Below are 23,409 nucleotides of genomic sequence, written 5' to 3'. Positions count from 1 at the left end.
GTTACTTTAACCTCTCAGAGCCGCCGCTTCCTGTTTGGTAAAATATCCTTCAACAACCCCCATCTTATTTTGTGAGAATTAAACACAACAGTGTATTTACAGGTGTTCTCTGACTCTGAGGAATGTGAGTCATTACTCACATTCTTGAAATATGAAATACTAAATTCTATATAAGTGTAAAGCTCTCCTTAGATCTGAAAATTTTGTGGACAGATAGATACATAGCAAGACCAAGAGATGAAGTAGCTACAGTAGACCCACTATCAGTACTTTTTGTTTCTAGAAAGATTTGGGTATTCTTTGAGTTGGATCTTGGATTCTACAGTAAGTCATTTAGAGACACAAATAATAACACACATAATCAAGAGGGATCTTAGCCGTGGCCTGCAGAATATGCCTTATAAAAGTTTGACTCTCTATGTCAGGGTATGATAGTATTGAAAATATTTGACCAAACTTTAGCTGTTTGTGTGTTGCTATGTTGGTGATTCAGGCTGATCAGGAAATGACATAACAGAAGCACAGAAACAAAGGTGAAGGCGAAAGCAGGAGGAAAAGTTGCTTTCACAGGCAGTGCAAGTTGCTTAGGGAAGGTGACAGTGCCTCACTTTTATTTTAATTGAAGCCACTTGAGATAATTACGATCAGTTCGCCTTCATTTGTATTAACATTTGTAATATTTTCCAAATACATGTCAGTGCTTGGTTCTATGATTAAAAAAAATACTTAGATGTGGCTGTGCCTGCTAAGAGGTTAAGTGTTATTTCCTTAACTCCATACGAATTACCACCAGCAAAATGGTCTCTTGGTGCTGTGCTTCTGCAGTCTAGCCTACTTTCCACTCCCATTTTACCCATTTTAATTCAGTTCTTGCTGCTTTTTAGCTCATCTCATTCATCTTCATACCCCTTCTGCTGTATCCTCTGAAGCTAGGTTAAATTTTCTAATCTACAGGTCTTTTCAAGTCTCTTTCCTGCTCAGAAACCTGGCCTTATCCTCCTGCATTCTGTCCAACTTCTGTATGTGTCTCATCCTTCCTGCTTGGTTGCTTTACTTACAGGAAGGATCTCACGGGACCTCTGATGGCTGCCTGTTGAAATCCAGTCATTCCTGTGAGTCTCTGGTCCGATATTACCTACTCCTAATATGAGTGGATGGATCTTACTAGTTAGACAGATTTTGGAGATAATTTGACCTTTAGGTTTTCAGTGAACACTCTTTTTTTCTCAAGTGCAAACTTATTTAGAATCTCAAACCATAAAGCAGACAACAGGAAACCTGCTGGGGTTGAAAAGGGTTAAGGGCTCTGAGCCACGATGTGACCTCTCCTTAGCTTCTCAGCCGTGCTTTGTGAACTCCATGGAATAATTAGGTTCCATGGGATGGAACTGGAAGCCCAAGGTGAGGTTCTCTGCAGGTGAGGACACAGGCTTAAAGAGATGAAGGGAAGGACAAGTGGGTTTAGGGTGTAGTTCTCTTGGTTCCTTGGCTTGGTTTGGTTTCCTGACATGACACCATGTTGTCTCCCGTGTGTTTTTTAGTCTCTAACTCATGACTTCCTTATGGAGGTTAACAAGTTCTGATATATAGACTCTCTGCCAGATAATAAACCAATTTAAGTCAAAGAATGTGTTTTACCCTGTCGCATCCCCCTTCACCATAGAGGCAATTTGTCCTTAGCATACTGTACTCTTCGTAATTGGCTGTTACTGAGTCATTCATCAAATATTTGTGGACTGTTACAAAATGGTCTTTGTAACTTTGATTTTTGCACTTCAGCTAAACAGATAGCTTCCCATCACCATGGGTGGTTTTGTATGACAAAGCAATTTCTGTGTCCCAGGAGATGATCCATAGAAACAATGCTTTGTTAGTCTGGATACAAGGAATGCTTTTTAACAGTAATTAAGCACAACTATTCTTCAAAGAAAATAGCTTTGTCCCATTTGCATTGTAGGCAGGGAGAGCAGAGTTCAGTTGCTACCTGAATTGCTTATTGCCTCTTTTATCCTATATCAAGTAGGAATAAACTTTTACTTCCCTTTGTCCCTTCTTACTTCAAAAATTCTAGTTGTCGAAAATAAAACTAACCTAACTGTTCAAACTGTCCACCCAGAAAGAGGGCACACAGAGATTTGGGTGCTACAGGAAAAACAGGAGGGTGAGATGGATTCACAGTTCAATCCCTGCCCCACCAGATTCAAAGCATTTTTTTTTTTCATTTGCTAAATTACTTTACTTAGCACACTTCCATTTCAAGTTGTTAAAGAACAGCAAAGTGTTTTCTAGAGTGCTTTAATTTTATTCTGTCAGCAGCAAACCAATTTGGGAATTTGTGATGTTTATTTTGAAAATATTTTCATCTACTCTGAGATGAGAACAACTCTGGTATTGCTTGGAAGATAGGAATCCAGAGGTACTGGTAGGTCAACCCATACTTCAGCCCTGACTGTAAGCCTTTTGATCACTTTAATCTTTTCTGAATAAACAGCTTAATTTACAGGAGAATGAAAGGACACTGTGAGTTAATGTACAGAAATTAGAATTCTTTAATCCTATGGAGTTGATTTGTTTTAGGAGTTATAGTAATTTACCACTTTGTACCTTTGTTTTTGCAGAAATTACCTGAAAGATGGGAAACTACCAAAAAAATTGCAGCAACTGTCAGACATGACGTTTCACCTCTCCATAATGCAGAAGTTGCTCTTATAAGGAAAAAATGTATTTTGTTTGATGTAAGCTAGTTACCAAGTTTTTATTTTTAAAGAAATTTTCATAAGGATAATTGAAGCTATTTATTGAGATTCACTTTCTATTTCTTTCTGCTCTGATCAGGAAAAGCAGGCAGAGTTCAGAGAGACATTCAGGCACTATGCTCCTTTTAGCTTTCATGCAGAAAATCCGTACACAGTGCTCGATAAGGTAATGTGGACCTGAAATACCTTGTGTGCTTTATAATAGCTGTTTTTAAAAATGAGCTTAGACACTGAGATATTGCTATATTTTACCTTAGTTTTGCTGTTAGTTTTAGAAATTGAGAATTAACAATTTAAAGCCCAATGATAAAAGTGCTTCCCAAGTAAATGATACTGTAGATTAAATCATATCTTCCAAAACCACCACCATCATCAAAGTAATCATACTAGTGAAAATAGCAACTACTATTACTACTAAATTTTTGAGAAACTTACCATATGTCAAGAACTTTGTTAATCATATTATGTACATGATTTCTGTGAATTCTTACCATGACCCTACAATATAACTACCACTGTTCTTCCTATTTGAGATAAACAAGCTTGTATAGGTAAGTACCTTGTTGGAGATTACATAGTAAGTGAAGAACTAGGATTCAGCTAGGAGTCAAATGTCTGAATTTTTTGTTTAATCAAGAACTTTAACCATCGTACTGCTTTCCATGTGATACTAGGCTAGTAATTTTTTTTTTTTAAGATTTATTTATTTATTTCTCCCCCCCCCGCCCCCGGTTGTCTGTTCTCTGTGTCTATTTGCTGCATCTTCTTTGTCCGCTTCTGTCGTCAGTGGCACGGGAATCTGTGTTTCTCTTTGTTGTGTCAGCTCTCCGTGTGTGCAGCACCATTCCTGGGCAGGCTGCACTTTCTTTCACGCTGGGCGGCTCTCCTTACGGGGCACGCTCCTTGAGCATGGGGCTCCCCTACACGGGGGACACCCCTGCATGGCAGGGCACTCCTTGTGTGCATCAGCACTGCGCATGGGCCAGCTCCACACAGGTCAAGGAGGCCCGGGGTTTGAACCTTGGACCTCCCAGGTGGTAGATGGACACCCTAACCACTGGGCCAAGTCCGCCGCCTAGGCTAGTAATTTTTAATCATAATAAGAGAAGTTCATATTTATCCTTAACCCTGGACATATATATTATCAAGCCTATCCTGGTCTATAATGAATAGCCTTATCATCATTAACTTTAAGAATGAATGTATTAATAGTAGGCAAATAATTCAAAACGCCAGATAATTAAAACGTTCATATGAGGCTCAAGATGTTTTAAATTTTTATTAGAAAATAGAGTCTTTGGTTCTTTTGGAATTCTTAACCTAGCAACAAAACTGAGACAATTACTTTGTGAAGGATGCATTCTGGGGCTGGGAATCTGATTTCTTCATCTAGGCCATCATGAACTTCTTCCTGCCTTTACTTCATGGTGGAAATAGTCTTTAATGGCGTAAAACATGCAAGCTGACACAACTCTTACTTCTCTAAACTTTGGCTTGAATTTAGATTTGTTGCTTTAAACCTGTATTTTAAAAAAACACAAAAATTTGTAGCATATGGTCTTCTATTTCACTTGGCTGAAGAAAATTTGTTAGTATAACTCCATAATATGTTCATTGAAAGGGAGTAGTTTAGAATATGCTAATAGAGTTTTCTTTTTTAAAAGATTATATCTAAATTGCAGGTGGTCTGAACAGATTGTGGGTGGGGAGACAGTCTTATTTGACTAAGCAATGTGCTGTGTGTAAACATTTCCTACAGCTATTTATTGAATTTTCCCCTTTTTCCCATTTTATTATAACATTTTAATTGCCTATTTAAAAGTCAGAGATGCTTATCCTTGCACCTACAGAATGTGTGGAGGGGTCTTTTGAGTATGGTAGGGATGGGCTAACTTTTTCTTGGACTCATTTTTCTGGTGTGTTTGTTCAGCAGGCATATCTGATGTTTGATTAGTTAGACTCATCCCAAGGCATGAGCCTGATTGTTCTGTCCTGGTGTGGTCAGCCTGATCCTCAGGGCACCTCATTCTAAAGACAGAAACCATCGACCTTCCAGGAACAAGGGTGGTGAATCTCTCCTTTCATTCTGAGATACCTGGAATTTACGTTATGTGCTGCTGTTTCTTCAAAGCCACAGATACAGTAACCAATTGACTAAACATAACTGGGTATAATATATTCCTAGAAATACTCGAATTAGTATGAAAAGTGATTGAATGTACATTGAAAAGATGACTGACTGTACATAAAAGGGATGTTGGCTTTAGGAGGACGGCGGACTAGATATTTTGAAAACCCTCCTTTATGAAATAGAAGTTGAATACTTGCTCACAAATATGCAATTTTATGCATTGCTGAGTTCCCAAGAAAATAAAAAAGAACTCTCTTAAGCCCAGAAAAAAAAAGAGAGAGCAACAGTAGCTGAAACCAGGAAGGATAGCAGAGGCAAACACAGATGTCTGTGTTGCTCTAGAGGCAAATGAAAATACCAGAAGTCTAGGTCTTTGTGATTAATTCTTCTGCCAAGAAATAGGAGATGCAATCTGCAGAGGGAACCTGGGAGATTGTCATTCCTTGCTAAGGCTCAGAGCAGGGAGGATAAAAGGGAAAAAAGATCCTCTGGGAATTTCTAAACATAGGTCTGTTCTCACAGGACTCTCTGTTTCAATTTTATACTACCTTGATGGTCAGGGAATCTTCAGGCCAGTAAATTAAGGTGATTACAGGTAGCTCTTCTTAGAACTAGGTAGAGGCAAATCCAGATCTTCTCTGGAAGAAAGTGCTCTCAGTCTAGTCACCTCAGGATTCCAACAGATTAAATTCAGTCTAACATGAGTCTGCAATAAAAAAGCCAGTGAACATGCAATCATGAATAAGAGTCATCAGGAAGAACAAACCGGGTATAGACCCATATAAAACCTCAGATATTAGAAGACATTAATTTAAGGGCATAAAGGTGATATTAAAAAATGAACATGTTCTCAGTTCTGAGAACGTCAAAAATGGTCAGCTGAATTTGAAAAGGGGCCTGATACTTAGAGAAATGAAAAATATAATTGTTTAAAAAAAAACACAGCAGATTGATTTGAGAGCTAGTTAAAGTTGAAGAGAGAATTAGTGAGCTTCAAAGGACATTCAAAGAAATCATTTAGAATGCAACAGATCGGTACAAGGAGACAGAAAACCTGAAAGAGTTTAAGAGATATGGAAGAAGTAGTTAGAATGACATCTAACTCTCTTCAATTCAGACTTCCTAGAAGAGAGAACAAACAGAACATTAATCAAAGAGATAATAGCTGAGATTTTTCTAGGACTGGTCAAAGCATGAAATCAGATTCTGGGAGTTCACTGAATACCAAATAGGTTAAATACGAAGAACTCAATACCTAGACATATAATAACACAGATATTAGTAAGAACTTTAAACCAACTAGATAGAAAACATAGCTTACTCCTTAGAAATGGTGATTAGATTAATTGCAGACTTCTTATCAGCAATAACGGAAGCCAGATGGTAGCAGATGATATCTTCAAAATTCTGCTAAAATTATATTTCAATAACCATAGTGAAATAAATACTAAATTTGAAAGGTGTATGTCCAAGAGACTTAAATCTTTGAGCTGTCCATGTACCAGCTGGACTTTGAAGCTCAACAGATTTGCAACACCTACTCTCCAGTTCATTGGACTCACCCAGGACAGCTAACAAAGAGATGATGATTGACAAAATCTATCTCAGGGAACAGAGAGAGTCTGCAACTGCAGGCAAGACAGTCCCATCCAGCTGCCCCATGGGTTCTAAGCCCCTTAGAGGCGGGGTGGGCATCACCATCCCAGAATCCTTAGGATTGAAGAATGAACAATGGACTAGAATAGACTTACCATTATTCTACTATAGACTTATCGTGATCCTAGCAATGGAAGAACCCTTATCATTGATGTGGAGACAGCGGCCACTGGAGGTTCTGAGGGGAGGGAGAAGGAAAAATAGGTATAATTTGGGGGCATTTTCCGGACTTGGGAATTGTCCTTAATGACATTGCAATGACAGATACAGGCCATTTTATATCTTGTAACAACTTACAAAAATGTGTGGGAGAGAATGTAAACTACAGTGTAACCTATATTCCAGACTTAGTGACAGTGCTCCAAGATGTGTTCATTAATTGTGGCAAATGTACTACACTAATGAAGGATGTTGTTGATGGGGAAAGATGTGGGAGGGCTAGGGAGAAGGACAAATGGGAATCCATTTGTTACATCTATTTTTTATGTAACATTTATGTAATCTAAACTTCTTTTTAAATTTAAAAAGTATATTTTTAAAAAAGAGGGAAATTAAGATACACTCATTGTTTTTGTTTATCTGAAGTACCACGAACAAATCATCACTAAAATAACTTTTAACAGAAGTAATTTAAGAATAGAGAGATGAACAAAGCCAAATTTGGTTCTCACAAAATACTGATTATATTGACAAATCTCTGATGGAATGACCAAGGAGGAAAAAAAGAAAAAACAAAATTAACAGACTTAGGAATAAAATAGGGAATGATAGTAGAGATAGAAGAGAAAAATTCAAAAGATAATAGGGCACAATTAACTAGAAATTTGAAAACTTAAATAAAATGAATAAATAAAAATATATGCAATTTACCAAAACTGTCTTAAGAAATAGTAAACCTGAATAGTCCTATAACCATTAAAAAGTTAAGCAGTAAAGAAAGAAAAAAAGAAAAAAATACCTCAGGACTTAAAAAAAAATTCCAACATAGAAAATATCAGGCCCTAATGGTTTCACTGGTGAGCTCTAAGAAGCTTTCAAATAATAGATCTCGTTCAAGCATTCCATAGTCAGAAGAAGAATGACACTCAAAAATTATCCTACTAAGCTTGTCTAACTTTGATTAAAGGACAGTATGAGAGAGGAAACTTACAGGAAACTTTCTTTCATATACATACAGATATATAAACATGCTAAACCAAACAATCAAATTATACTAATTTGTGGACAAGTTGGGTTCATTCCACAAAAACAAGTTTGACTTAACATTAAAATTTCAGGTAACATACTTCATTTTATCAACAAATTAAAAGAGCATATCATACCATCTCAAAAGATGCAGGGAAACTATTAGATACTCAACATTCATAATCATTATATATCATTTAGTATGCATTCGCTATAAAAACTTTTAGTATACTAGTAACAGAAGACAACATTTTTAACCCAGTAAAATAGAACAGAAACCCCACATAAAGCAATATGCATCTGTGGATATGAAAATTCACAGTATTGCCATTGCTGATGGTGAAATACTGGAAAAACCTAAATGACCATCAGAAGTAGAATAAATTAACTAGTGTATTCATAGTTATTATGAATTCATATGATGTGTATTCATATGTAGTGTATTCATATGATGTAGTACTATACAGTGGTGGAAGTGAATGAACCTCACATATATCATTATAAATATATGATGCACCTCAAAAATAATAATTGAAAAGTCACATAATATATATATGTACCATAATATTCATTAAATTAAAAAAATCTAACAATCTAGCATTTAGCAATATGCACATATGTAGTAAAAATATAATAAATACCAAAGGAATATTAAATAAAAATTTAGCTTTGGTGGTTAAATTTGTCATGGGAAGGAAAGAGATAAAATTGAGAAGGGCACTAAAAGTTATTGGTAAAATTGTATTTCCTAAGCTTGACAGTGGACACTCACATATGCATGTGTGTGTGCACACACTCATCCTTTTATGTATATGAATTCTTCATAAGAAAACAGGTAAAACTAAGTCAAATAATTGAATTTCTTGTTTATAAGATATAGTTTGTAAAAATTAAAGCAGGGTCCTAATATTCTAATTTATAAAATAGGGAATTAAGAGTGGAAAGTTGATGGGGCACGAAAGGGTTAAAAATAGATAAAGTTAAAAAATCAAAGGAACTGAAATAATTGGTAGGTATTGGAAAAGGGAGGGAAGAAAACATAAAGTGGATAAAGCTAAATCCTTCTTTTACAAAGCAGGTCCTCTATATCTAATGTGTAAACTTGATAAATCAAGACAGAATAGCCTGGGCACAGAGCTGAGAAGTAGGGCCCAGCTCCCAGAAATGCTGGAGAGTGAGGGTGGGCTTACAAGCCCTTCTATATTCCTTAAATTTTTACCGTGTAAATGCACTACTTTGTTATAAAAACTGAAATTAAGAATTGGTAAATCAAAAAAGAAAGAAGTCAGCTTATATTTGTTGTAAAATGGAGGGGACGGTTAGGTGATCCTTAGCAAAAGTTAATTCTGTGAAATATCTTAAACTGTGCTATGCTTTTAGTCCCAGTGTTTTACTTCTAATTGATTGAGTAGCATAGGTAATATCTAGAATATTTTTTAAAATCTGAATTATTTTCTTTTTAATAGGTGCTTATCAAAAAGGTTAAGTAGGATATAGATAGATGATTTAGATAGATAGATCCGCATCTTTTTCTCCCTAGCAAAGTCCCCAGTTATACAAAAATCAAGAAAATAGAATTCATAAAAATCTGCTGATATATGTGCAGATGGAGGGTATTGATAATATTTTTGCATTTACTAATAGTCTGTTAGTTTTCAAGTGGTTGTAAGTTTGTTAATATTAAGACTTCTACCTTCTACCAATAGCTGTACTGCAGATTTATTTATTTATTTATTTTTTAAAGATTTATTTATTTATTTTATTTCTCTCCCTTCCCCCCCTCCCACCCCAGTTGTTTGTTCTCTGTGTCTATTCACTGCGTGTTTTTCTTTGTCCACTTCTGTTGTTGTCAGCGGCACGGGAATCTGTGTTTCTTTTTGTTGCGTCATCTTGTTGTGTCAGCTCTCCATGTGGGCGGCGCCATTCCTGGGCAGGCTGCACTTTCTTTCGCCCTGGGCGACTCTCCTTACGGGGCGCACTCCTTGCATGTGGGGCTCCCCTATGTGGGGGACACCCATGTGTGGCAGGGCACTCCTTGTGTGCATCAGCACTGCACATGGGCCAGCTCCCCACATGTCAAGGAGGCCCGGAGTTTGAACCGCAGACCTCCCATGTGGTAGACAGACACCCTATCCATTGGGCCAAGTCTGCTTCCAAGATTTATTTTTATTTTCCTTCTAAATTATTTCTAAGTGCAGAAATATCAGAACTACATAGCTGAATCGCTTTTGTAGGTACTTTCCGTCTATGACAATTCATTCACTGTTCAGGGTGTTTGTGTTTATTCTCCTTAGGCAAATCAAGAGCTTGAGGCATTAGAAGAAGAAATGTTGCAGATGCAAGAATCTACTCGTCTTTTTGAAGTAGCTCTTCCGGAGTACAAACCAATGAAACAGTGTCGCAAAGAAGTAAAGTTGCTCAAAGGACTCTGGGATGTCATTATTTATGTTAGAGTAAGATGGGTGCTTTATGAAAGCATGCTTTCATTTTTCTTGTTGTGGTTTTTTGTATAAATATACAATTTTTCTTTGTAGGTCATTCTACTTGGATTCTGTCATCTCTTGAAATATATGAACATTAGTATTTTCCCTCAGAATTTGAGTCCATATATCTCTTTTAGTAGAAGATGCTTCTTTAAATATCAGTTATTTTTGTTTTTAGTTCAAGGCAAGGCTTTGTATAATGAGTCAACTGCCTCAAATCCTTTTTGGAGATTATACAGAATATAAGTAAAAATTAATATATAAACATATATAAATACACATGGTCACCTGCACACTCAAACAAATGTGGACAACAACGCTTATATTTGTGTGTGGTAGCATATATAAATGGGCCCTTATAAAAATAAGGCTATTTTATATGTGGGTAATTAAGTTGAAAACGTAAGTATAATACTAAGTTTTAGGAAAAAGGCATATTGCCACAAGTATTCATAATTTTTAAAAAAGATTTATTTATTTATTTATTTCTCTCTGGTCCCACCCCCCCTGCCGCCCCACCCCGGTTGTCTGTTCTGTGTCTATTTGCTGCGTCTTCTTTGTCCGCTTCTGTTGTTGTCAGTGGCATGGGAATCTGTGTTTCTTTTTGTTGCGTCATCTTGTGTTAGCTCTCCGTGTGGGTGGCACCATTCATGGGCAGGCTGCACTTTCTTTCACGCTGGGCGGCTCTCCTTATGGGGTGTACTCCTTGTGCGTGGGGCTCCCCTACGCGGGGGGACACCCCTGTGTGTCATGACACTCCTTGCACGCATCAGCACTGTGCATGGGCCAGCTCCACACGGGTCAAGTAGGCCCGGGGTTTGAACCACAGACCTCCCATGTGGTAGACGGATGCACTAACCACTGGGCAAAGTCTGTCGCCCATAATTATTTTTGAGATTAGTTGGAAGTTATATAGAAATATATTAAGATATAGACTATGGTTAAGAAATAGAGAACTTTGTTTAAAATGGATGGTAATTGTCTGTGAAGACTTATTTTATTTACATAGAACATTGTACAAATCTTATTTAATAGCAGTATACTTATCAATTTATCCAAACTAAGCAGTATTAAATGATGATGACATGAGTATGGAGTTTGACATTGCTACTAGAAATTAATATGTCATTATGTGTTTTGCCTTAAGATTGACACTTTCTGATAATGGCTTTATTTTGGTGATAGGGAAGCTTTGACAAGTGCAATTAATATTTAAATAATTGACTTCCCACTGGATGATGGAATCACTGTGTATCATCAGTTTATATATTTTGCTGTGGAGACTTGCTTTCACCAAATGTTGTTGACACTTTTATCTGCTTGTGCGGTTTCAGAGAAGCATTGATAATTGGACTAAAACCCAGTGGAGACAGATTAATGTGGAACAGATGGGTGTAGAACTCAGAAGGTTTGCCAAGGCAAGTTCCATAACTGTCTATTACAACAATTTATCTTTCTCGGCACCACCTCCTTCCATCTTCCCAGCCTCATATCTGGTGTGTTGGGTGCTTGTCCTTATTTACTCAATACAGAATGATGTGAGACAGTATTTTTTTTCACTCTCAGCCAGTTGCATTTCTAATCAAGCCTGTCTTTCTGTGATTGAGTTGATAAAAGCACATTAGGAATAATGAATTTGTGAGTAGCAGCTATAATCATGAGCTTCCCATAGCTGCCTCTAGCAACCATAAGTGTTTTGTATCTGAAAATGTACCTTTTGGTTTTGGAACTTGGGGCAACTAATAGGTGTATGACACTTCTAGAAATATATGGAATATTTTGATCTTTATGTTATTATTGATTATTCCAGTATCCCAAGAGGACTCAATATCTGCAGAACTAAGCTTTTTGAATTTAGTGCTTTGATATCTAGTCCCCATAGCCTTATAGATCGTAAAGGATCTTGAAGAACTTTTTTAAACAAAGTCAAAACATAGCAGAGAAAGGCAGTGAAAAAGTGAAAAGGCTTTTGCTTTCTTTCTAGCCCTGTATATCCTTGCCATGACCCGTTCTTCAGTTCTGTGCTCAGTTCCTATCAACTTTTGCCAGTTCTTCCTGCCTCATTTCCTAAAGACCCTAACTCAAAGGCTCCCCTCTTTTCTGGACATTATGGGGTCACTTTATACTTTCTTTCTTTGTTCATTTCTCACATATCTCCTGTACCATTCACTTATCTCACTTCACAGTAACAGCTCCTGCTCTCAGCTGAAGCTTTTTTATTTTTTAAACAACAGTTGTCATTGGCCTTTATTTGTGTTAAGACCCAACTGCTTTATTATGGGTTTTCTTATGCACAATTGCTAATCCTGTTCTATGGGCCAAGAGGCCAGCTAAGTCAAGGATCCTATTCAACAGTCTTAAAATCATGAAATATTTGAGTCCAAGGAACTAAATCCTCAAAGGGTTTAGGTATTTGAATCAGGTATGTGGAGGGGGGTCTTAATAATTCAGATAACAATCTCAATTTTTCTTTTGCTTATATTTCGACGGGAAACACTCTTCATTGCACAGGTCCTGTGAATTTTACTTCCCTACCGATGATGTCCTGTGGGTTTCCTCCTGGGACATCCAGTTAGACACATGAATAAGAAACCTGTGCATCCACCTGGCTTCCGTAGTAGACTTGCGTTACTGCATGAGTGTATGCCTTTGCAGTGCTCTGGTTGTAGTCCTTAGCTAGGGGCTTAAATGCTTTTAATCTCTTTCCTAATCCAGAAATGGAGAAATGTATATTTATTCTTTAAAATGAGGCAAAATATAAAATATATTACTGTATGTGGGGAGCTTTGATTTTCTTCTCACTTTTTTTAGGAAATCTTGTCACTAGATAAGGAAGTCCGTGTGTGGGATGCGTACACAGGCCTGGACGGTGTGGTGAAGGACATGGCAACCTCCCTAAGAGCTGTGACAGAGCTACAGAGCCCCGCCCTCAGGGACAGACATTGGTACCAGCTGATGCAGGCCATTGGGGTCAGTATTCTGGATCTCATTAATTGAATATTGTTGCGACTGTGAAATGTTATTTCTTTGTTTAGGCCATCTGGGATGTAGTGCGTTTCGTGAAAAGGTCTTTTTGGCCAAATAAGAGACATGAGAGCTCTTCGAGATAAGAACAATGGACTGGACATCTGAAGGCCCTAGTTCTGGGACCCTTTTGATCTCTTACTGGCCATGTGACCTCCAGCAAATCACTTAATCTCTCTGTTCTGATGTTTGTTTTTTACTGAATCAGCAAAATGAGAGGGATGTCATCTGTTTTTTTTTGTATATCAGAGGAATCATGTAAGGATCCAGTGAAGTAATATGCAAACATTTTACAGAGCACCAAATGACTGCAAAGAATTTTATTTATTGTGGAGAGGATCAGAGTTATAGAGGTGAATTGAGGAGAAGAGGAAATTCTGAAATTCTGATCTCTACCCCCAATTCGTGTAATAATGGTATCTCTTTTTGATGGCTTTACCTATTTATTTGATGGCCTTATATCTTATTGCAAAACCAAAAATGATTTCCCTTTGTTGTAAGGAAAGACTTTTATGATTTGAAGAAAGTGTTTGCAGAGCAGGGCAACAGGGGAAGGGGACAGTTTAGGGAGTGGGGATGGTCTTGGCTTTCTGAGTCCTACCCTAATACTTATAACTTGGATCTTGGGCATTCCTCAGTTGGCCCTTCTGTGAAATAAAAATAATGCTCCCCCTTCAGAAATGGTGAACAAGTTAGAGAAGACATATATGTTTATTTATATATATATACACACACACAGACATACCCCTATCTATATGTGTATATATATAAATATATAATATAATATTTATATAAATATAAATGGTAGACATGGCATGTAGTAAGTGCTCAAGTTATTAATATTTCTAATAGGGATCTTTTAGACTTTGGATGTTTAGACTTTGCAGTTGATTCATTTATTCATTCAGAAAATCTTTATTGTCTCCTGGTTTGTACTAGACTGTGTTTTCCACCACCATTCTCTCCCCATATTTCCTCCAAAGAGTCTCTTCTTCACCAGGGTCTCTGCTTGCCTGGTGAAACCTTTCTGTACTTTAGAAAGTGGCACCTTCTCTGGCAGACAATGCAGAAGCAGACACCTTCCTGCAGGCTGCTGCAGTCCTGAGCCCTGGGGACAGAAGAGCAGAGCTGGATTCAGCCTTCTCTTATCACCTGAGTCAAATGTCCATGTCCAGGGCACAAATTGCACAACTAATCAGGGTGGGCCTATTATGCATCACTGCCCACTCTTTCTCTAAGACAGGTCTGGGTCCTTGGCTCCTGTCAGCTCTAGAGTGAGGTCAAAAGTGATAGAGACAAGGTGACCAACTTGTCTGGTGTGCCCAGGACTTTTTTGGTTTGTGCACTAGAAGTCCCACATCTCATGTGTTTTAGTTTGCTAAAGGCTGCCATGGCAATAGGCCACAAATGGGGTGGCTTTTACAATGGGAATTTATTAGCTTGAAGGCTTCCAGTTCTGGGGTTTCATCAGGCCATGCTTTGCCACTGAAAATAGGCACATGACATCATCTGTTTCTCCTCTGGGTTTCGTTGCTTCAGCTTCTGGCTTTCTCTCTCCTGGATTCCATTGATTTCAGCTTCTGGCTCTTGTGCCTTTCTCTCTCAGCTTCTGTGGGTTCCTCTCTGAGCTCCTGGGTCTTTTCTCTCTGTTTGTCTCCCTGAACCCATCCTGTTTATAAAGGACTCCAGCAAGACCACCAAAACCCACCCTGGGTCGTGCCCCACCCAAAGCCATTCAATCAAAGGCCCTTCACTAAAGCGATCCAATCACAAGGAATGGATCAATTCAAAAACATAATTTTCTAAGGTCCATAAAAGACTCAAACTATCACACAGTCCTGGGCAAATCAGCATGTTTGGTTCCCTATGCAGAGATGGCTGGTGGTGAGGAATGTAGCAAGGTGGAGAGAGCCAGAGGAGGCTTTGACTTTTAAGAAGCAGGGATTGAATATTCTTAGTGGGAACAGAAAAGGAAATGACTTACTTGCAATAAACTGGCTGGGTCAGCTCTTCATTTGCAAGGGTCTCGGTGAGTTTGGGTACTTCGGAAGAACTGAGAAAAAGTCAATGAAATGATAAGAAAATGATTGTGAATTAATTTTTTTACATGGTAAATATGAATAATGACACTTGGGGTAAGAGTAATTTTTGAAGAGAAACTAAGATTAAATTAGTGATAAAACTAGGTTAAATCAAGGAAACAACTGAGAATTGTGTTAAGTGAATTGGGTACTTTTTAAGAAGAAAAGACAAATGAACTACTACTTGATTTCTGGGATTTCAACCAAATTATAATAAATGAACATTGTGATTCTCTTTAAAAATGGGTTTTGTGAGCTAAGAAGATAAGAAATGAGCTGACAAGGGAAGGATATGGAACAAAAGAAAGTAGGGCTTAAATCTTGCCCTTGGCTTCGTACAGATGATACCTCTGTAATTGTGAGTTAAATTGGAATATCTTTGATTGTCCATACCTTTCAGACCTGAAGTGTATTCAGAAACTCACTTGAAAAAAAAAAAAAAAAAGAAACTCACTCGAGTATGTTTTACTTATAAATCATTCCTCTGGCCATTGGGTAAAAGTAACCATTAGTATATGTGGAATTGAAATTCTACCCTTTTTTTCCCTAATCAGGTGGAGTTTTCAGTAAATGAAGCTATAGTTCTGGCTGATTTGTTAGCACTGCAGTTGCACAAAGTGGAAGATGATGTCCAAAGCATTGTGGACAAAGCGGAGAAAGAACTGGGGATTGAAAAGGTGGTGGTGCCTTGGGGCTAATTCTTTTTATATGGGGCTAATTTTGTGCGTTGACATCTAAGCAGACTTGAAAGAAAGTTCTGATGCCATGGCAGTATGGAGACATGAGTCCTGGTTTGTTCTCTGCTGCTAGCTAGGTGTGACCTAGGCAGGAAACCTCATCATTCTGAGCCACAAGAAATGTGTGGAACAAGCAGGTCGGTCCAGTTATTGGTGGTTTATGATAACAGAAAACACTTACGTGGCCTTTACTTTGCAGCAAGCATTGCTCTAAATGCTTTATTTGTTAATATAAACTCATTTAATCTCATAGGCAGGTTGTATTATTATCCCTCTTGTGTACATGAAGAAAATGAGGTACCAAGAGGCAATAAATGCATCCAGTTCACACAGGGGAGCAACTAGGTTTCACATTCAGGCACTGTGAGCACTACTATCCCATGCTGCCAAATTTATAAATAATATCTGTAAAGCCTTTAGATAGCCTTTTCAATTCCTGCCTGCCATAGTGTTCTGTTTCTGTGGCTGTAAAATTCAGGTCCAACAGATGTTCCACGTTTGTTTGATGCTTGTTGTTTGATTGTGATGGGAGTCATTTCTCTAAACCTCATTACTGTGAATTGAGAAAAAAATGAGGCATATAGTATTGTTATTCTACTTTTTTCAAAGTAGAAGAATTAATTTTAGGTACTTCCCTAGATATCCTTAATTAAACTTTGGTACATATAACTTAACTTATTCTGTTTATTACTAGGTTATTACTGAAATCAGTCGTACCTGGGCGACCATGGAGTTTTCTTATGAAGTTCACTACCGGACAGGCATTCCGTTACTAAAGTCTGATGAGCAACTTTTTGAAACTCTAGAGCACAACCAGGTAAAACTGATATTTTTATTACAGATTTTAAATTTTAAATTATGATTTTAGACTTTTCTATAAGTTCCCTTACTCAATATTACATTATTCATTCACTGAGCATCTACTTTGTACAGACTCCAGGCATGGCACTGTCAGGGTTCTAAAGGTACGAGCTCTTGTGCTGAAGGAATTTGCACTCAATTAGGGAGACAGATAGGAGGGCTCCAAGGGGTCTAAGAAAGGATAGAGAGGCTCTCTGACAGAGAGGCCGAAAGACTCAGTGGCCTTATGAGGTGATGGTGCTCCTGCTGAGCCTAGAAGGATGAGCTGGAATTCAACAAAATATGATGGGCAGAAAAGGGTGTTATAGTCAGTGGGGACAAATGTTAGCAGCATCTTGGAATGCTGAGGGCACTGCCATTCAATTGGAATAGGAGTTAACTTTCTTTGGAATATTGGTTTCCTTTATTTTCTCTGAAGGCTGGAGACACAGGCCAGAGCACAGCATGCGTGGTTTTGAATTTTGTGGTTCTGGGGCTAGCAGCTCTCCGGGTACGAGAGCTAAACAAGGTAGACGAGATAAGTTACTCAGAGGAAAAAGTAACAGTAGTGTTGTCATTGTTAGGAATGAGGCATTTCGGAAAAGAAACTGGTTTGGAGAGATGGCGTTCTATAATTTTTGATATGTGTAGAATAAGGGACATTATGTAAAAGTGGAAAGACAGAACAAGAGCCCAGCACTGAGGTTTGGTTGGAAAAGTAGATTGGGAGATCATCATCATAGGGCGGTTACTGATATCCTGAGAATTGATGAGCTCGATAATGAATGGTAAAGATGAAAAGCCGCTGAGACCAGAGCCTCGGAAAAGGCTGTCCTGGGGGAACAGGTGGAGGGAGATGCTCAGGAGGGAGAGAACTGTTAGCAACAGGGCACTGTGGGATCCTAGAAACAAGGGATGGGCTCCCCCTAACCCCCAAAAAGGGAGAGTCCAAAGTATTAAATACTTAGAGATGGAGGAGAAAGAGCAGAAAAGACCATTCTACTCTTTCTGAGGTTTCAGTGTCAAAGAATTACACAACATGCCAGCCAGTTGGCATTGGAATGAAAGGAAACCTTGGTGATAAGAGAGCCTTGAGCCTTGGTGGTAAAGAAAGGGGAGGAAAATGGAAGCTTGAAGACTTTCCTGGAGGGATATTTGTTGTTGTTGTTGTTGTTGTTTTTCAAGATAAAAAACACACTTTGGAATGATTAATAGGCAGAGCGACAAGGGGGAGAGTGAAAAAGGATGAAAGAGTAAAGCTTAATTCCTAAAGCTGCACCTAGTGCCCAAATTTTTTTCCTGGCTACAACAGAGATACATGGTCTTCTTGTAGAAGACATATTAAATGCAGTTACTTATATTTATCCTTTCTTCTTTTGTGAAAAATGTTGCTATGAATTCTTAATTCCATTAATTCATTCACTCCTTTAGCAAACACTTTTTGAATGCTTTCATAGGTATTGCATCCTGGGTCCTGGGAAACAGCAATAAACCCAATCGATACAGTCCCTGCCTCCTGAGGCTTGAGGTCTACCAAATAGCTGTTTAAATTTCTTTGCCTTTGTTTTAGGTTCAGTTGCAGACTCTTCTTCAAAGCAAATATGTGGAATATTTCATTGAGCAAGTCTTAGGCTGGCAAAATAAATTAAACATAGCAGACTCTGTCATCTTTACTTGGATGGAAGTCCAGCGAACTTGGTCTCACCTGGAAAGCATCTTCGTTTGTTCAGAAGATATTCGAATCCTGCTTGTGAAAGATGCTAGAAGATTCGATGGAATAGATGCTGAATTTAAGGTTCATAGAAGATGGGTTATATTCTATCTTAGCAGAGTTTTGAAAGGAACATGAAAGTTTTATAAAGAAATGTGATTCAGGGCATTGTATTTATAAAAACAAATGTGTGGTTTTTTTTTTTTAAGATTTATTTATTTATTTCTCTCCCCTTCTCCCCCCGCCCCAGTTGTCTGTTCTCTGTGTCTATTTGCTGCGTCTTCTTTGTCCGCTTCTGTTGTTGTTAGCGGCATGGGAACCCGTGTTTCTTTTTGTTGCGTCATCTTGCTGTGTCAGCTCTCCATGTGGGCTGCGCCATTCCTGGGCAGGCTGCACTTTCCTTCATGCTGGGCGGCTCTCCTTACGGGGAACACTCCTTGCGTGTGGGGCTCCCCTACGTGGGGACACTCCTGCAAAGCACGGCACTCCTTGCCTGCATCAGCACTGCGCGTGGGCCAGCTCCACACGGGTCAAGGAGGCTTGGAGTTTGAACCGTGGACCTCCCATGTGGTAGACGGACGCCCTAACCACTGGGCCAAGTCCGCTTCCCGTCATATGTGTTTTTGTATTTCAGTAACCAGGGGCTGGGAAAGTTTTTTGTAAAGGGCTGGATAGCAAATGTTTTTAGGCTTTATAGGTTATATGATCTCTGTCACAACCATTTAACCTGCCATTATAACACAAAAAAAGCCATAGACAATAAGTGAATAAATGGGTGTGGCTGTGCTCCAATAAAGTTTTATAGACACTGAACTTGAATTTCATATTTTCGTGTGTCAGAAAATATTGCCTTTATTTGATTTTTTTCCCAGTCATTTAAAATTATAAAAACCATTCTTAGCCTCTGGGTCATACAAAACCAGGTCACAGGCCAGATTTGTTTCAAAGGCTGTAGATTTTTTTAATGCTTTGCACTAAGGCTGGGTAGATAGATTCATTTTCATAAGGTAAGAAAGTAAGACGATCAATTGTCCCCCCCACCCCAAGATCCACGGAGAACACATGTAATTGTTCACAGAATAATGATAAATGATTTGAGAGACTTTCAGCAAAGAATATTGGCTATACCTTTTTTTTTTTTAATAGAAATGGGGATTAGGTGTTTCTTCTTTCAGGCTAAGGTAGCAGAACTTCCAGAGGAATTCTTATTTGTGTAACTTTTGAGGAAGAAAGAATAGGTTGTTTAGCACTTGTCTTATCTTCATAAATGAATGTTTGCTGGGATTTTGTGCTTCTCTCTCTCTCTCTTTTTTTGGGGGGTTGTAAAAGAAATTCTGTGTGGACCTAGGAATGGCGGTAATGCCCATCAGATGTATCTTGAGGGGGAGCAGATATGGCTGAAGCGGTTGAGTGCCTGTTTCTCACAGAAGGTCTCAGGTTTGGTTCCTGGTGCCTCCTAAAAACAAAAAACAAACAGCAAAAGCAAACAATTGAAAAAACCAACTTAAGGGAGCCATTGTGGCTCAGTGGTTGAGCACCAACTTCCCACATACAAGGTCCTGATTTCAATCCATGGCCCTGAAACCTAAAACAAACCAAACCAAAAAAAAAAAAACAAAAATAATTTATCTTAATAGATTTGTGTAATTATACTTTTTTATCTTCCTCCGACATTTTAAAAGCAAAAGTGAAAAGATTTGGTGTTAGAGATTTTTAGAAGTCTCCTTAACATTGTTTCTTCATAGTTCTTCATTTATAATCCCCCAAATAGATGGAAAATTTAGAAAATTAATTTATAATATTAAGGACTCCGTGTTGTATTTTTATACAGGAGTTAATGTTCAACACAGCTAAAATAAAAAATGTTTTAGAAGCAACGTGCAGACCTAATCTCTATGAAAAACTTAGAGATTTACAGTACAGGTAAGAATAAAGTTATAAAATGATCAATCTATTGAAATCTTAGGAAAATCCTTTCAAGGGTCTAGTAGTATTTAACACCATGTTATTGTAGGTGTAACCTCTACTAAATTATTTTACAATTTTGCTTATTATTGTCTAGTTGCCTTGCATGTATTAGGTGGTACATCTATGTTGTGAATAAATATCAACAAATACAATTTTTTTTTTCTTAAAAGGCTCTATAATAGTAAATCTAAAATATCTTATTAATAAGAGAATTAACATGATTGATTAATCACTTCATTTATCAATCCTACAAATATTTATCAAGCTTCTCTACTCCATGAATTGGAGTTGCATTCAGTTATTTTTAGCCCTTGAATTTGTATGTAGTATCATTTTATTAGAAATTGTACTTAGCATATTAACACTTTTGAAATCCTTGTTCTGATGGCCATTTGTAAAATAATATTCATATATAATTCCATAACAGCTAGTGGTCAAGAGAATATTCTGGCTTTTGATTAGAAATGGGTAGATTAGCTGCTAAAAGGAGAGGTTTGTGTAAAACTGTGATAATTCTTTATTGCAAAGTAGGACAAACATCTCTCTCTCTACATATATATATACAAGCAAAATTATAATTTTGTAAAGGTTTTCAGAGTTCAAGTTGGTCATAATTTTTAAAGGGTGAATTTCTACAGAAGTTAATTTTTTCTGTTTAGCCAGAGTTCTTTGAGAGTTTGGGGGTTCTGCCTCTGGGCCATCTCTGCTGGGCTAATAATGTTTAAGTGGAAATGATTCTGGATCTCATGACTCCTCTGAATATGAGAGCGTTGAAGTCCCTTGTACTTTACAGACATTCTGTGGGAAAAGAAAGACCTTAAGCCAGTTACACTTTAGCACTGCATGCTGTGCTTAGGTTGAGTCATGCCAAACCCCAGTCATCTCCACTGCTGATTTAGAGTGTTGTTAAAAAAAGTAGTGAGTGACGTAAGCCTAACTTTGATCTATGTTTAGCCTCAGCTGTTGGTGTATGTGTGTCTTCCTACTTGGCATTATTTGTACATTAATCATAAACAAGGTGTTGGTGTCAAAGAGAAAGGGGTAGGTGACCTGTTAAACAGTGAGCTTATAGTAATGAATGGAAAGATGAGAAGGAGGTGGGTGTTTTATTTGTTTGTTTTTGCAGTTTTGTGAAAATTGACAATGAGCAAGATATGCTTAACAAGATTTTTCATTCATATAGGCTCTCTCTTTGTGAAAAAGCTCTTACTGAATACCTGGAGACAAAGCGTGTAGCTTTTCCTCGCTTCTATTTCATCTCTTCTGCTGACTTACTTGACATTCTCTCAAAGGGAGCTCAGCCTAAACAGGTAATATATTTTTGAAAGTCTCGTACAATACCATGTTAGCTAAGGAATGTCATGTATTCTCTTTTATTGTCAAATGCCACCACCATCTCACATGTAGCAGGAACTAGAACATCTGCAGTTAAAGATTCTTAATGTAGCAATGGAGTTTATTGCTGTGCGTTAAGAATCTTTAATAATGATGTCAGAGGCTGTGCTAAATGCAATAGGAAGATTTAGCTTTCTCATCCTCAGTAAAGGGAAAGGGTATTAAATGTACGAGGCTCCTGAAAGAAGTTAGTGGGAGGAAACATTGACTCCGCAATCCCCCAGAATTCAGCACGAGGACTGCACATCCCTGGCTTAGTTAGCAGCGTATTAGGGGAGGAGGACTCACCTGTTGGAATAATGTCATGTCTGGTACCTTCTTACTACAGCCTCATATCCAGAATAACCTTCATGATTATTAAATTGAACTAGGCTTCAGTGCTGTCAGAGCTGAATTTGTACAGTTTCAGGCTCTGTGATGGTTAGGCTATTGTGTCAGCTCGGCCAGGTAATTGTGCCCAGTTGTTTGGTCGAGCAAGCACTGACCTAACTGTAATACAAGGGCATTTATGGACTTTAGTCACCATTGACTTTACTGCAGTGGTAAATCATAGATAGCTGGTTATAATTACATCAGTCAGGGAGATTGCCATCAGCAATGAGTGATGCTTAACCCAATCAGTTGAATCCCTTAAAAGGGGAAGTGATTTCAGCCCTGAGAGAGAATTTCCCAGCTAGACTTTGGATAGCCAACATCTCCCAGAACTCATCAAGAATTGTCACTGGACTTTCATCGAAGCCCCTAGTTGCAGCCTGCCTTTGGAACCTGGACTTGTGCATCCCCATGGCTGCGTGAGAGACTCTGATAAATCTTACTATTGATAGATATCCCTTGTTGATTCTGTTTCCCTAGAGAACCCTGACTAATACAGGTTCCTTCTCTGCAAAATTAATATACTACTCATTTGCCAGGCCCCATGTCAATATCTAAAATGAATGAAAGCAGCTATTGTCTTTTGTGGTCTGAGAGCACAGATCAGAGACACACTGTACCAACCCCAAAGGATCCCTTCCCACAAAGATTTTGAGGATACTGCCTTTTTCTTATACCCATTCAATTGTTCCACATTGATTTAGATCAGGGGTTCCTAACCTTTTTGGTTCCATGAACCCCTTTGCCAGTCAGGTGAAAACCACGGACCCCTTCTCAGAATGTAGCAACAGACAGTTTTATGACACTCAACATTGGCATGTCTTTAAATTAAATTTTAGGATTATTCAAAATTACGTTTTACAACTTTCCCATGATTTCAATACCTGATAACCTAACACGGTTCAACATCCGTTCAAAGGGTCATTTTCAGCAAACATTTAGAAATTCGAGTTTTCCCATGGCATCATAAAACCATCTCCCCGTCCTTACCATCCTTTTTGCAGGCAGTTACTCACTGCACTCAGAACATGGTACATCAAAATAAAAATCATACTAGGTCCACACTATAC

At 38.0% G+C, this 23,409-nt stretch overlaps 1 protein-coding gene across 1 annotated transcript in view; it reads left to right on the top strand.

The window, feature by feature from the left end:
* The window catches only part of DNAH11 (dynein axonemal heavy chain 11), a 372,691-nt gene that overhangs the window by 81,972 nt on the left and 267,310 nt on the right, over positions 1-23,409 (top strand). The window contains exons 19-28 of the mRNA XM_071215123.1: positions 2,619-2,735; positions 2,836-2,922; positions 10,023-10,181; positions 11,546-11,629; positions 13,023-13,181; positions 15,871-15,993; positions 16,748-16,870; positions 18,464-18,688; positions 20,436-20,527; positions 21,756-21,882. Of these exons, the coding sequence (XP_071071224.1) occupies positions 2,619-2,735; positions 2,836-2,922; positions 10,023-10,181; positions 11,546-11,629; positions 13,023-13,181; positions 15,871-15,993; positions 16,748-16,870; positions 18,464-18,688; positions 20,436-20,527; positions 21,756-21,882 (1,296 nt within the window). The remainder of the gene's footprint in view (positions 1-2,618; positions 2,736-2,835; positions 2,923-10,022; positions 10,182-11,545; positions 11,630-13,022; positions 13,182-15,870; positions 15,994-16,747; positions 16,871-18,463; positions 18,689-20,435; positions 20,528-21,755; positions 21,883-23,409) is intronic.

Source organism: Dasypus novemcinctus, chromosome 5 (assembly GCF_030445035.2).
Source record: "Dasypus novemcinctus isolate mDasNov1 chromosome 5, mDasNov1.1.hap2, whole genome shotgun sequence".
Taxonomy (NCBI): Eukaryota; Metazoa; Chordata; class Mammalia; order Cingulata; family Dasypodidae; genus Dasypus; species Dasypus novemcinctus.
This window is presented reverse-complemented; position numbering and strand designations above follow the sequence as displayed.